This window comes from Micropterus salmoides, unplaced genomic scaffold (genome assembly GCF_014851395.1).
Source record: "Micropterus salmoides isolate LMB-PRFRI ecotype aquatic unplaced genomic scaffold, ASM1485139v1 Ms_hic_scaffold_17, whole genome shotgun sequence".
Taxonomy (NCBI): Eukaryota; Metazoa; Chordata; class Actinopteri; order Centrarchiformes; family Centrarchidae; genus Micropterus; species Micropterus salmoides.
The window spans coordinates 19,842,573-19,858,130 of NW_024040817.1; the positions used below are offsets into that span (position 1 = coordinate 19,842,573).

The 15,558-nt window shown below is 41.5% G+C and overlaps 1 protein-coding gene across 3 annotated transcripts in view; it reads right to left on the reverse strand.

The window, feature by feature from the left end:
• The window catches only part of elmo1 (engulfment and cell motility 1 (ced-12 homolog, C. elegans)), a 111,630-nt gene that overhangs the window by 8,262 nt on the left and 87,810 nt on the right, over positions 1 to 15,558 (reverse strand). For all 3 annotated transcript variants that reach the window (XM_038724906.1, XM_038724907.1, XM_038724905.1), the window contains 2 exons: positions 2,932 to 3,095; positions 17 to 129 (listed from right to left, as the gene is read on the reverse strand). In XM_038724906.1, coding sequence (XP_038580834.1) covers positions 17 to 129; positions 2,932 to 3,095 — 277 coding nt within the window. The remainder of the gene's footprint in view (positions 1 to 16; positions 130 to 2,931; positions 3,096 to 15,558) is intronic.

The window sequence follows — 15,558 nt, forward strand, 5'->3', positions numbered from 1 at the left end:
GTGCTGTGTGTCTCACCTTGCCTCCTGCGACTGCTGATTTTCCTGAAGCAGGTTCCGTCACACAACCTGTTGAGCCTCTGCTGTTTGATCAACTCCATGATCTCGGGCTGGATTTTCTCTCTCAGCTCACTTTAGAAAAACAGAAAATGAACACACACATACACACATTACTAGTTGAAGAGAATTATGTAAATTCTGTAAAACACACCAGTCCAGATGTGGTGAGCAGGCAGGCAGTGAGCTACAAGATTCACTAAGACTTGGAATTGAATTCTTTTACATTTCCTAGGCTTTCTGGCAGCGTGCAATATTCATCTGACTAGCAAAATCCCCTGGATTATGACTGTCAGGAGGGAACAGAGAATGCCAAGCACACAGATATACTTCCACACATGCAAGCACATGTACACACACTCAGAAATGTGTCATGTAATGTCCCAAAAGGCTGATCAGTGGAAAACTGTGCTGCTTCAGCTCTTGCTTTGAATACTTTCATTTATTCATATATATGTATGTGTGTCTGTATTGCATATAAATATGAAGTTAACATGAATTATGTAAATTATTTGCCCGAGCAGTGCTGCTGCTCCCTATCCTTTATTTCTCAGCATTGTACAGTGTTTTCTCTTCCAATTTATCTTTTTGTTCTATTTTGATTCGAGAAACATGCAGACTTTGACAGGATTTCAGGCTTTCTAGATAAATAAAAGCTGTGCATATCTAACATATTGTCATATTTCCCCTTGCTGGTGTCCTTGATCACATTTTTGTCCATCTTTCCCTTACTCCAGCTCTCCTTCAGGCTCATCCGCTCTTGTCTCCCTTCATCTGTCTCCCCGCTCACCCTCGCCGTCTATGTGTTTGCCTCATCAGTGACTCCGGTCATTACTCTGATCTGTGGTTGGACATTCAGCCTGACATCTTTAAAGAAACAGCTACAGGGGAGGGCGTGGTCTCGTCGTAGGAAGGATGGATGATGATAGCTCGGCTTTACCGCCTCATGCGCTATTCTTCTGACTGACGCAGACCCTAGTGGGAGATGTTTTTGTCTGAGAGTTTCAGATGGGTTGGCTGCACTGTCTTCTGAGGGAGTAGCTCCAGTTTCAATTTAAACCGATTCTTTTCGGCAAATGTGGAAAATCACAGTCGATTCAATTAAAGGGCTGAGGTGCTGTATTGGTAGACCTCTAAAAATGGAAGCACTCTGGTTGGTTTCAGGTGTTCAAATGAGGAAAGTAGTGAGGCACAAAAACACCATTTCCAGCTTTGTAGAAATGTACAGAACCTACACAGAATACCAGCAAATATTTCTCCAAGCAGAGGTGGAGATGGGAATAAATAAGTGAAACCACTTTTCATCATAATTTTCTGGGGTTCACATTAAAATCAAGTTTGTATTAACATTTTCTCAGAAGTGTATCCTCAGCAGTTCTGAGTTGACCTGCAGCATTAATTCTTTATGTGGTGTTGATGTTGGTGTAAGCAACTTTCAGTAAATACAAAGCTTTCCGCATACATTGCAAAAACTGCATTTTAACTAATCACAGCAAAATCCCTTCCAAGATATGCTTACAGGAGCGACAATAACATAAAATAACCAGACACTCTACAGGAGACACAGTTTTGATCTGAAGCCACAATAGTTGCACTACAATAATTAGTAGCAGAAGACTAGCAGCAACTGTAGCAGGTAATATAGAGTGCCTTTAAATCTGCACCTTGACATGCTCTGCTCATTATGTATACAAGTCATGACTGTACTATATTGATTAGAGAAAAATTCCACCCTTGGGCAGCACAGCCTCATCAGTCTGTGATCTTCAGTGCTTTTCAACAGTCATTTTATCGTCTAATTCAATTATTCATCGCCTACTTCTCCCAGAATCCCACCTGAGACTGGGTGTGAACTTGTTGCATTCTGCACCCCCCCCCCAGTTAATACATGAAGTAATTGAAATATACATTTGTTATACATAATAATAACTGTTTGTAAGGTAATTCTAAATGTAAACAAGATAACGATATCTAAAGAAAATTGACATTACATGAAGTTTTTTGAACAATGCTCAAAAAAACAAGTGTTTTAGGGTACATTCCTCTGCAACTTCCTTCACTTTTGTTCTGCTTTCTCCACTAGGATTAATTGGCTGCTAAAGTTTGGTCTCTACCCTTCCAATATCGATTCAGTAAGCTCCTGGCTCAGCTTTGATTACTGTTCAGAGGGGCAAGCTCTCGCACTGAAACGATTTTTCAATAGTGCTGGCTACTCCATTAAATACAGGCAGGACAAAACAATATTCTCCATTACAGGGCCTGCATCCATGATCAGTCAATGAATGATCTATTACAGACTGGCTCTCCATGCTTAGTGAGCTGGAGCGTCATTAATGGAGCATTCACTGGGAATGCCATTTGCAGACAATTTGAATTGAACGCATATTTTCAATCATGAGGGGAGGGGATGGGTGCAACCTGCTTTAGGCCAGTAGCTGGCATTTGGTTGACAAATGGAAAGGAGAGAAAAAAAGAAGAAACAATTACAAACATATTAATGACCGCAGCTCTTTTTTGTAGATGCAGATTATGGCCTTATTTTACTCCTGATCAGAAATTACAATTAACAGCAAGAGTATCACTGAGCAATTCCTTCAACTCTACAGAAAGTGTCTTATTTCTATTGTATTCAGAGGGACCTTTCCTCCAAACAAAGCTGCTAAATCTACTGTATGCATAAATACAGTATGCATGAATAAAATTTGAGCAGATATTTCTCAAATTAAGTTCAGCATCTTGATGCCACCTTGACTTCCTAACAAGCTTTTGTGCGACACTTCAGACAACCAATATAACCCTTTGACAAATGTGTGAGAGCGACTCTTTTGGATTTCACGCTGCAAAAACACCATGCTGGATATTGATTGGTTGACTCACAGGATAGGTCGGGACTGGAAGTCTTCTTGATTCATCCTTTCGGACTGGCGTATCTTCAGGATCTCTGTGTAGCTCAGGTTCTGCAGGCGACTCTTGAACTGGTCCAGGGAATTAGGCTTGAGAGTGAGTGCTCGCATAATCTGCTCCCTCACCACCTGCATTACCTGCAGAGGAGAAGAGGCAAGGTGAGATCATCATGTATGTAGGAGCCATACAGGACGTAGAAAGAGTGTGTGTGTGTGTGTGTGTGTGTGTGTGTGTGTGTGTGTGTGTGTGTGTGTGCGCGCACATTGGCCACAGACATAGTCACACATGCAGTCAGGAAGTCAAAACTAACCCCCTTTCTATTTCTGGGGGTCAGGGGAGCGTATAAACTTCTGTTCAGATCCTGACAGGATTAATGGTGGGTTTTTTTATTTTTAGAACTGGAGCCTGTAATCTAGTCTGGTGGACTGGTGTCTGAGACTTAAGAGGAATAGGAGCAAAGCAAAATAATTCAACAGTGGCTAGAGAACTGTTAGCCCTGCATCAGTGAAATGCATGACAGAACTCCACTCCACGACAATGCATAAAACACATCCATGTCTAGATCAATTAGCCTAGCGCAGTGGTTCTCAAACTTTTTCACATCAAGGTCCCCTAATCTGACACAAATTAGACCACGGACCCCCATTTGATAAAACATCCCCATCCCATCCCATCCTAATAGAATTTTTGCTTTTAGATGCTTTATTACAGAAAGTGTGTGAAACCTGTGAACCAAGTAGTCATACATTCTGTCATTGGAATTAAACTGAATGAAAATAAACTATTACACTTTTTACTGGGGACCCCCTGGAACACCCTCAAGGACCCCTGGGGGTCCCCGAACCCCACTGACAACCACTGGCATAGCGTGTGTGCATTGCTGTCCGGAGACAATTAAAGTCTACATGCAAAAGCTGCAGAGCTGCACATGCACATTTAAAACTAACGCTCTAAAAATTAAATAGAATCATCATCAGGAGGGAGTTCAACTAGCACAGACCACAAACACAGAACTATTATTAAAAAAAGGGATCAAATTGGAAAACAGTGGTCAGCCGATGAAAATGAACAACGGTATTCAACTCATTCAGTCTGGTGAAAAGTAAAATATAAGCAAGACATAAGGAAGGTCACTGAAAAATCTTTTGTCACTTGGATTATCAATTAGTGAGTAGAGAATAACTACTCTAGCATAATAGAAATATGATAATTATAAATAAATTAAAAGGATAATAAATTGTGACTTTTTATGTATGTATGTATGTATGTATGTATATACTTGCACTAATATTGCTTTGACATTTGCTCAGGTCTTTGAGACCTCAACAGTGACCAAACAAAACCTGAACAGTACAGTACTAAACTCATTAAGATTTTAAACTGAATTAAACCCTAGATTGAGCTACTTTATGACAGGACTACACAGATTTTTAACACGGTTAACAAAGCGCTGATTCTTTCCAAAAGCATGAAATCTCCTCATCCTTCCGCACATACACTTGATCCTCAGGAAAATGAGTCCTAAGCTTAAACCTTCAATGACAGCTGCTTCCATTTATCTTTGCACTCTGAAAATCGGATTTGCATTCTGCATAATTAGAATTTGAAGACAAATTTAACTCAAAGACTGATTATTTACGAAGATGTTCAGCCCACACATACAGGACTTGACTGAGAGCAAACATAATTCCTAATGCGCTGAACACAACACCTGCAACTGTGGTTTCCCCTCAAAACTGAGAGTAGCTTAGAGAGCATGGGTTGATGTGGGCCTGTAAATCCTGCTGGGACACGTTCTTATTCTGCTAAAAAATAAACTTGACTTCATAACAGTTCTTTGGCCATGTTGAGCAGTGCTGTTCCAGTTCCTGCAGGCGATGTAATGGTAGACGTGACTAGCAGCTCTGATTATGGATCAGCCTTGTTAGCAGCCACCTCCGAGCCTGCAGATGCTGATTCACTGAATCAGATCATACTGTGGTGACAAAGAAATTCCCTTCTGTTCTCTTTGATTTTACTCTATTTCTCTACTCCCTGCTTACCCTGTTGACCAACTGCTTGAGGACACACAAGCATTCCCACCCTGTGCAAACACACTTCCTCGCAATACGCCAACTCTATTATAATGAGAGACAATAAGAGTTCAGGACAATATTAAATGGATGTGTATGTGCTTACGCATGGGCAGAAAAGTAGATGTTTTTGGACAATTCTGTTTCACCTTGGCTCTTCAACCTTAACAATCATACCAAAACCCTGTGTGCAAAGACCCCTAATATAGTCTTATGTAATATTGTTCTTGCTGTTTGTCCTGCAAGGCGATTACTCATCAACTTGCTAACCTCTGAACTCTTACTAGTCAGAATAAGTCAGGGGAGAAGGCAATAAGAATAGAAGATTTGAGTTGCTGAAAATTAGATATGAACAGCATTAATCTCCTACCAGCACCAAAAAATATGAAAAACTCAAGACAACAAAGGCAATCGAGGATAATCCTCTTGAATCAGCATCGCATTTGCTGTGTAAAAATGCATTAAGAAGCGGCCTGGGCTCAAGGTCCCGTTTTGGGACGCTGGCGATGCACAGTGAGAGTGCCATAAAAAGGAATTAACCCATTTCTCTCTCTTTTTTTTTTTTTTTTTTACTGATTACACAATTTAATCCAGGGATTAGCATTTGGAATGCAAATATGTTCAGAGGCGGTCATCACAATGGATTTTCTAACAAATGGCCAACACATTGACCTTGGAAAAAAAAACAGTTGCAGAAAAGAGGACGGTTGGGTCAAATGGACAGTTATTTAGAGGAACAAGCATGTGGCTTTTCAGCGTAAGATGAGCTCTGAAATAATGAGCTTTAGTGCATATGAGTGACCAGATATGACAAACCATTAGAATCCTCAGTTGATGCTTTTCAAGAATCACAAGAGTCACAGTGTTAACCATGTAGTCAGGTTCATCTACAAAGCTCAGACATAGACCCACATCAGTGCAGATGAGGTCTTCCCCTGGTGTGATCCAAATCTAACAAGCATTTGGGGTGATACAGAACATTAGTGATTCAGCACAAGTACATTCTTCAAATCGCCTTTGACAGAGGCAGACAAACGTTGAGATGAGGATCTTGGTTGTTTAAAAAGAAGCTCTGTTCTGGGCTGAGATAAAGCCCCTGTGTGCAGAATATTAACAGCATAATATCATTATTAAAATTCTTTGGAGACCAGAAAACTGACACCATCGCCATTTATAAAAAATATATTCTATGCTCTCAGCACAAGAAACATGGAGGATGTCGTCAACCAAAATGGAAGGTTGCTGGACCGTCCTGTGCTGTGGTTCACATCTGTGTGTGCAGTATCAAGTGTTGCTGTACGTTAAAGTCATTACACTCAGGATAATTTCTGATATTATGATGAAGAGGCCCACCTCCGCTTGATTCCTACACTTCTGATGCTAAGCGTAGTGTAACATAATGACCAACCACTAGAGGGCGAGGGTCGACACTTTCCCTCCTCACCCGTCAAGACTTGTTCTAGGTGACTATGTGATGAGACTCTGGGATGAGATGCAGGATTGTGGTAGCCATTATAAAAAGGGAGATGTTGCTTTTTTGTCCCTTCCCATCCTATTGGTTTATCCATCCATAAAGACAGCTGTCCATTCCTCCCTCAGCTGAAACTGCCAGGAACATATTTATGCGACCTGTCGCTCACTGCTGGATCTCATCTAGCTGGAAGGCTGTTTTCTGTATTCTGTCCACGTCTGTGATTCTCTGTAATATGCATGCCATATTTTCATGAGGAGGGGAGGAACATACAGGTGTCCAGCTAACAGCAGATTTACAACGCCCTAGACTGGTCTTCCTGCACATCACGCCCCCCCCCCCCCCCCCCCGTTTGAGCTGAAAGATGTGCAGACAAATGGATGAAGCCACAGCTTGCAATCATGCTACAAGAGATTCATCACTCCTGTCCACTACTTTTAATCACAACTTCACGGAGTTGCCCATCATAAATTTCCACACACGTACACACGTCTTTAATCCAGATAATTAAGCTTCAAATTAATTTATTTTCCCATTAAGATTACAAATGGTCTGTCAGAGTGTCTAGAAGGAACATTCTTCCCTTAAGAAGCTATTTAAAAGCAAAGGAAATATGAAAGTATAGTTAAGAGTGAGCTTTAATAACCACAGTTTTAGTTTATCATTTGCAGTACCCCCAAACAATCCCCTTAAATCCTAAAAAAGGCAGGAAACTTCCATGTTTTGTATTTCAGGAGCTTTTTAAGGCAGAGCTTGTTGTCACCTGCAGCTCGCTTTCAAACCTCATCCTGATCTCAGGAGACCGACTGCTATTTAGCCCTGGTGTTTCAGCAGAGCCATCTCTGGGGAATGTTCATTAATGTGCCTTGTTTGGAGTCACATCATTTCGGTAGGAAAACAATTCTGTTGGCCCATGTGGCTGCACTCATGCTAATTAACACCGTGAATATTCATCACATTTAATATGAACACATGGTCCTTTCACAACAGGGCGGAGGGGCAGTATGAATATTTTATCTTCATCCCTCTTTCCCCTTTCATCTGCTGATTGCTCTGAGAGCACCTTGGTAGAGGTGAGATGATGTCAGCGCTAATACAAACTTTGCAGGCTGTGCTCACTCTCAGGATAAATTTACGCTCGGTTTTGTACTGGCATCATCTTAGCTGCACTCTACACGCCCTAAGTGCAGAGTTGTTCATCTTGGGCGCTCTTTTCTATTTAGTCGGCACTGTTGATCCAAGATGTATCTCTGTTTTGGTCTTTCTCTACATTCCCTCTCATGCTCCCTAATCTCTTCCAGACAACAGGCCATCATTCTTTCTTGTGGCTCTTTGGAAGGGAAGTTACACAGCAGAGCAAGTGTCAGCAAAAGTAATTAAACGCTGTCCCATGAGCCATCTAGTGCATGTAATGAAGAGCTGGCCACACTGACACGTCTGCCACACTCTCCCTGCTCTCTATCTTTCAGTCTCTCCTCAAACAGGACAGTTGGGCAGTTCTTCTTTCCTGGAGTTGCCCCGCCATCCATCATCGACAACGCATCAGCAGTAACAAATTACCGTCCCCCTCACGCCAACCAATCGACTGTCGCCGCTGCTCCATTTGCCTAAGAGATCACTAATGACATCATTTACCAGCTGTCAGTCAAATGCTCACCCGCCACTCAAGCCTTGCAGTGAAATCTGGAGATTATGCTGGAGAGGCGCTTTGGTGGGCAAATAATAAGGTTGTAATCACAGAATAATGACTTAGCTGATACGCCCTGAAAGTAATCAAAAAGTCAATCTCACGTGGTGATAATAGGAGCGTCATGAAGTGCGTTTCTGCATTTAAACCCTTGAAGGAGAATCACATGATTGCGCACAAACAAACGGAAGCATTCACACACGTAAACTGCACAAAAAGTACACATGTTCACTTCTATCAGGGCCTGTTTTTTAATAAGCAGCAGAAAATACAGGGCATCCATTTCCCTCTTATTGAAATGGTAATTACATTTCCCTCCCTGCAACAATGTTCCATGTTCCTTAAATAATTATCTTTACCATGATGTCATTCAAAGTAAAACAATGCCACAGAGATGGACATGAAAGGACTCCTGCATCTTATCATGCAGTACAAAGAGAACAGTCCTGGCACAGGTTGTATTAAATTTTGAAGCTAATAAAAATGCATTAAATAAGGACTGAAATAAATGACCGTGGAAGAAGACTTATGGCTCAAATACCAAAGCAAAATTTCCATTGTTACTGTTTAATTAGGCTATTATTAAAGCTGTTATGGTATTATATATTCTAACAGACTAAACAACTGGCCTTTCATCCAGGAATATAACTAACACAGTGTAGTCTACACTGGATCAAATCAAGTATTGACAAGTTAAAGATGAGCCTTGTATGTCCACTCACTATGTAGGCAACCAGATATTATTTACTTCTGTTTTTTGTTTATAAAGTGATAGTGACACTAATCTATGCCAACAATGCCAACTGTGCCGGTTTTTGCTCCTCTCGGCCTGTGTGAGATGACGTTTGGGGAGGCACAACAAAACACAGATATCCGTCTGACAGGCGCTAGACAACACTAACGCCACAGCTTTTCTTTGGTTACAGCACAGTGTAGTGCTTCAAATGCTTCCCACTGGCTTGGACTACAAAAAGCTTTTTCCGAAACAACAGCCCACGCTGCTCTGCGTGTCAGCTGTTGTCGGGGTCGTAGATATGGTGGTTACAGAAACATTTGAAATTTCAGATGAGATGACAAACTTTATCTCCACTGATGGTAATACTGCCACCAGCAAGGCTGGAAATGTAACTAAATGAATATGGATCACATAACGGGCAACATTAACAGTAGTAAAACATGGCGGGCAACATCAAAGGAAGGTTAAAATCAAGGACAACTAGACGGTTAAAGATACTTTAACTACTACTTACGTTTCGTCAGTTCAGATCAGACTGACTGGTAAGGAAACTCAGATGGTGGGCAACAACTGTTGGCTGTCAATCAGAATTACTTTAAAATCTTAGCTCTGCATACATAATGACTAGAGCTGGAATTATTAGTTGATTAATAGATGAATTTGAAATTATTAATTATTATTGAATAATTTTTTAAGAAAAACTGCCAGACTCATGAGAACTGAAAGCTTTTCACAATTTTATATTATTGTAAACTGAATATCTTTGGGTAGTGGACTGTTGGTAGACCAAACAGTTAGCTTAGTTGCAAATAGGGATGAAACGATTACCGGTTTAACGGTAAACCATGGTAAAATTTTAAAACTTTAATATTACTGTACACATTTTAATTACCATGAAAACCGGGTTTGCTGGACTTCAAACACTGTCCAGCGTTTCCCAGAAGCAGGCGCGCATGCGCAGAATGCAACGTGGGTTTATTTGGGTCAATGACAACACGACGGAAGACAACGCTGCGGAAGTCCGGTGTAACACCAAAATCTGTGACCTATCAGATTCTGTGACCAAAATCCAAACAACGATGTTTTCCTAACCATAACCAAGTACTTTTAGTACCTATACCCACCAAGTACTTTTGGTGCGTAAACCTAACCAAACTGCAGCTGCTTCACATCGTCAACAAAGCCTCTGGCGCTTAACTTCCCATTGGGGTCACAGAATCTGATAGGTCACACATTAGTTTTTATGAGAGTGCTGAGGGAAACTTGATAGAAGAAAATAACCTTATAGTGGACGCATTTTATTTTTTATGCAAACAAAATGGCAATTGTATTTGTAATTTTCAATATAAAACTTGTTGAAATGGTTTCAGTGTGTGTATCAGTACATTTTAATATTTTTTGTCACATTTTTACAATACCGTGATTATACCGATAAACGTGATAATTTTGGTCAGTAATTTTCATACCGTTTCATCCCTAGTTGCAACCTTAATAATGATCTTTCACTGCATAACACCAAATATTTGATGCGGTTGCACCTGTACACAGAATGTGTATTGTATGAAATGCCAAACAAGAGACAGTCAGAGCAGAACACAAGTTGAATGCTGCACACCAGCCAGATTCCCAGATTATATTTAGTATATTTAGCGTTTCTGTTCTGACTCTCCTGACAACCCTGTCATGGCTCCATATTAAGTCTGCTGAGAGCATCTAAGTGGAAAGGCAGTACTTTAATCCATTAAAATTTCAATTATGTATCTAGGCCCCATGGTTCGAATGTAAGGAGTCACTGTATCTGGGCATCTCAATAAAATAAAATAGAGTGGTAAGTGCTAAATGTAACTTTAAAGTGCAGTGAAAAGCAGCTCTTTTCTCTCTGACTGCCTCAGGGACTTGTTTGACAGCATTACTAGTGACACAGGGAACAGCACATACTGTATTGTAGGCAATACAATACACACGTTTAATGTACACAGAGTACAGTATGAACAAGCACCAACACACACAAAACTAAACTGGTAATGGCTATTCCATGTAATTCCCAATATTCCCCTGTATGCTGTTATGGCTATTTGGAGACCTCTCTCCATCAATTCTATCTTGTGATCCAGGGTCGACGCCGGCTGTTAGCGGCTAGCTGTCGTTGTTGCCATATTTAGAGAGCTAGAACTGCACGCCCAGACAAACTGTCAGAGGAGCTCTTTTTCAACAACCAGCTCAGTGTGAGGTGCAGCACGGCCAGTATGGATGACTGGAGAGCAAAGTCGCCTAGGAAATCGCCATTTACTGCGAGTCAAGAAGTGCTGATGAAAGCCGTGTGCTGACCTTGGCTTGTGTACAGCGTTGCATTAATGAGTGTTTTATTATGACAGAGTTGATGCAGGAAATATGAACATTATGCATTAATTGTCCCAGAGGGATGAGGAAACTGATTATGATTAAACATCTATTCAAGGACATCATAACAGGTATTATTTCATTATGAGACAACTCATCAGGGACGATCCCTTTCCTAGAGTCTTCCCATAACGTGGCATTGCTGGAAAATCCACTTTAATGCCGTTTTGGATCTCATTGAAGAGGTCTGGAAAACTGAGGTCACACATGCTCTCCATGAATAATGCACAGAGCATCCCTTTAGGCCAGTTACATGGCTTTCACACTAAAAGTTTGACATTGCACGGATAAAGAGCTGCACAAGGCATAACAGCGCACAGAGCGCAGAGCAGAGCTTCAACCAGGTTTTGGGGCAAATACTCTGATGTCCGCATCACGATTCAAATTATGCAAAAAAAAGACAGAACAAAGATACCATGTCAGAAAACTAACATTGTGATTATTTACAATTTGATGTAGCCCTTCATCCCAGTTAGCTGCTTTGTATAATTATAGGCTGCTCTTCATTTTGCATGCAACCTTATTCACTCTCACGTGTTTGGTCTGACACCGCCATAATGCACACTGAGGCATTACTTAATACCTCTTGCCTTTTTGTTGTGGTGTAAAAGAAGGTGGACTGTCGAGACCATCGAGAAATGCCATGACTCACAAACAGAAAACTACAGACTACCAGATCTGTTTGTCTTCACCCTCACACTGACTGATGAAGTGTGAGAAATTAAACCCAGCTTTAAGCAGTGATACATCAAAACTGGATTATTACATGACACTAATGATAAGGCCTACAGCAGCCATGAGTATCCACAATAAGACACAACCACACACCAGATCCTTTGTGGAGACTTTTCATTGTCTACAAGGAATCTGAAGTACATACTATACTGTTTGGACTGCTGTGCACAAAAATTATTTCACACCCGGATTTGTATCACACAAATATAAACTCACTTATCAGTAAACAAAAAGGACATGAATAAATGAATAAATAGATAAATAACTAAATCAAAAGACAAGAAAACTTGAGTTTACTCATCTTTTCCCCTGCTGATTTCCAGTGAGCTGCTGTCATGACGAGACAACAGTATCATTATCTTGACACACAACAAAACAAAATGTTTGCTCTGCATCTCTGCACATGCAGCTCTGATGGTTTGATGCTATTGGCTGATGATCTCTCTGGTCTGATTAGTGAGCTTAGCTCCGGCATTCTCAGCGTGAGTGGGCCAACGCTGCCTGAGATCAGAGACCCCCCCACCCTTAGGCACACACGCAAAACACACACTCATGAAAAACTAATGTGCAGAAGAAAAAAGTCCCAGCAAAAAAAAGACAAACTCATAAAACCACCCACACCCCTACATGGACTCAATCACCAATTTGTTGTGACACACAACAAACACACATTCACACACCGTCCAAGTGCTCATACACACGTGCAAAAACAATAAAGCAAACCTTGTTAAGGGAGTGGGAGGTGAGGCAGCCAGGCAGAAAGATATAAATAGCCTGTCTGAATTCAACAATAGAGGTGGAGGGGGGTCGAGAGACAAGAATGAGGAGGAGGAAATGGGGGAGAGAGAGCACCGGAGGGAGAGAAAGACAAAAAGAAAGAGCTATAGAGGATTGAGGGAAGGAAAGAAGTCTAGAAAGATCCAGATAGTTGGAAAGGTAAATATAACCAGTATGGAATAGGAAAACAGCAGGTCTCATTGCTGGAGAGGAGAGGAGTGGGGGAGGGGCTGCTTTATAGTGTCCTGATACGAGTCATGGATGTAACGCTTCAAGCAAAGCACAACAGCAGCAGTCACAGCGGCATATGGCAGCATGTGCAGCGCTTTCACCAACTGTCCCAAGCCGCTTCCTGGAATCCATAGGTGGCACCCGCCCAAAAACCTTTTGGCACCTGCACTCACATTATTATTGTGCATCACTTTTGAACGGACACACCGGCACCCATTTAATTAATCATGTATGCGTGCATGTTAACCTTCTGGCAAAGTAGAGGAACTGTCCTGTGGCTGAAGAGCATAGCCAGAAATCATTTGCATTGATTTGCATCAAGTGTCCTTAATTGATTTGTGGTGAGCAGCCTTAAATAAAACTGGAATAGCAGCTAAACGCCATGTCAAATATATTCTTTAGCTACACACAGAGTGATGTGTGATGTACTTGATGAGAAGGTCGTTCTCGTGCTGCTGAGGCTTTTGAGGATTGCCTTGTGAATAATCCCACATGGGACCGGTCAGTCTTCAACATGGTTGAACAAAGCAGATTATCTATTCTCCTCTGTATCACCCCAGAACAGAACAGAGATGGCAAACGCCAATAAAAAAAGGCTTTACTTTACACCTGTGCTTGGTTTATTTAGCTGTAGGGCTCATCCATAGTGGCTTACTGTGAAATGGGTGACCAGGTTCAAGGTCTTTTGCTTTTACAGACACAGACAATAATGGTTAATCTTAGAGATTGAACTTGGCTTGCCATTTAGGGAACAGTATCATTAAGAGGGTTGCAACTAATGTCTATTTTTACTCTTGAGTAAAGGAAGGAAATTTTGGGACATAAGCTCGTTCGATGAGAAGACTGAAACCATTCTTTTATCTGTCTTTTCAATATAAAGCTGGAGCCAGTGGACAGTTAGTTTAGCTTTGCATAAAGACTGGAAACAGCCAGCCTAACTCTTTCCAAATAAGTTAATTTTCTAAAAAGGCAAACTATTCTTTTAATCTGGCCTTTTTTTGGATGAATTCATTCTTTATTAAATGTAAGAAAATAGTGAAAAACAGCCATCCCATCTTCCAAAGCCCAAGTTAACATTAAATTGCACTGCATTCAATTTCCAGGGATAGATAACAGAGAAAAGCAGTAAATCCATACATTTGAGAAGTGGGTGTTTGGCATTTTTTCTTGATGAATGAGTAATAATTCATCACTTGTTTTTATTTTTTTGTCAATTGACTGATTGATTAATCTATAAAACAATTCAGCACAATTATAGTCACCTGGTGGCCAAGACATAATTCCTTCATACAAACGAGGTTTAAAAGGACATTTCTGTAAGTGGAGACAACTATGTTGCCGGTTGTCCAAAACTAATGGAATCAGGTTCTGGCAGTATTTCACAGACTCCTGCTCTACAGTCTGGGGGTGACCTCACTCTAATCCTGTGTCAAACCCCTCTGGCTAAAACACTGGTTGAAGCTCTTCCAAGGGCGAGAGAGACAGTGTGGAGTGGAGATCAGTAGTAGGGGCATTGAATTCCTCTGGTGACAAACGCTGGGTGTTGGTGATGTGGGAGTAATCCCATTCACAACAACAAAGACCAACCCCCCACCGCATGCACACACTGTACACTGCAAAATAGAGGATGCCTGGAGTGTGAAGGGGGGTAGGTGAACAAGGGATGTGTGTATGCATGCATATAGATGTGGGGGTGTGTTTGTGAGACAGGGTGAAATTGTAATCCAGCAAATTATATTTGTGTGACTGAGTGTGTGTGTTAATGAAAAGGCTGTGATCTGATTCCTTGTCTAACCTGCTTACGCCTCACTGAGTCTACACCATCTGTCCCTCCTCTTTCTCTTCCACTGTGCCCCTGTCCTGTCTTCTCCATCTCTCCCTGCCTTTTCTTCTCCTCCCCATCCTCCTCCCTCTCCTCCTCTGCAGCTAGGCAACAACACAAACAGTCCCTCTTCCTCCTTTACTACCACCTCCCCTTGCTCCATCCAACCATGCTAATTCAGAACCACTCTTTTTCTCATTTCTGTTCTTTGTACTTACATGTCACCTCCATGTTTCCAAGTGTGGTGTGATACTCTCCACAGTGACGGATGAATCCTCGTGCTTTTGCCAGAGAAGGAGATTTTAGCGCCCGACGGGAGACAGGAACGGATGGAAGGATGGATGGAGGAAGCAGATGGCTCCTTTGGAAAGGTGTTCTAGCTGATTGTGGACAGTTAGCTTTAGCGTTAGCCACAATAAGGGAAGACTCGTTTGTCAACAAAGCTCGTGCTCCTTTTGCCTTCTCCCTCTTCTTCCTGCCTCTGGCTATTTGTTCCTTTAGGTTTCCTGTTTGACTCTCTCTTTTGGCATGTTCCCTTTAAATAAAAAACAACAACAACAAACTATCCCCGTTTCTTCTTAAACTCTGTCCTCTCTACTATGATATTTGTGTTTGCGTCCCTATCCGCCTTCCTCCCTCCCTCTGTGACTCTAAGAGCATCAGCCAGGC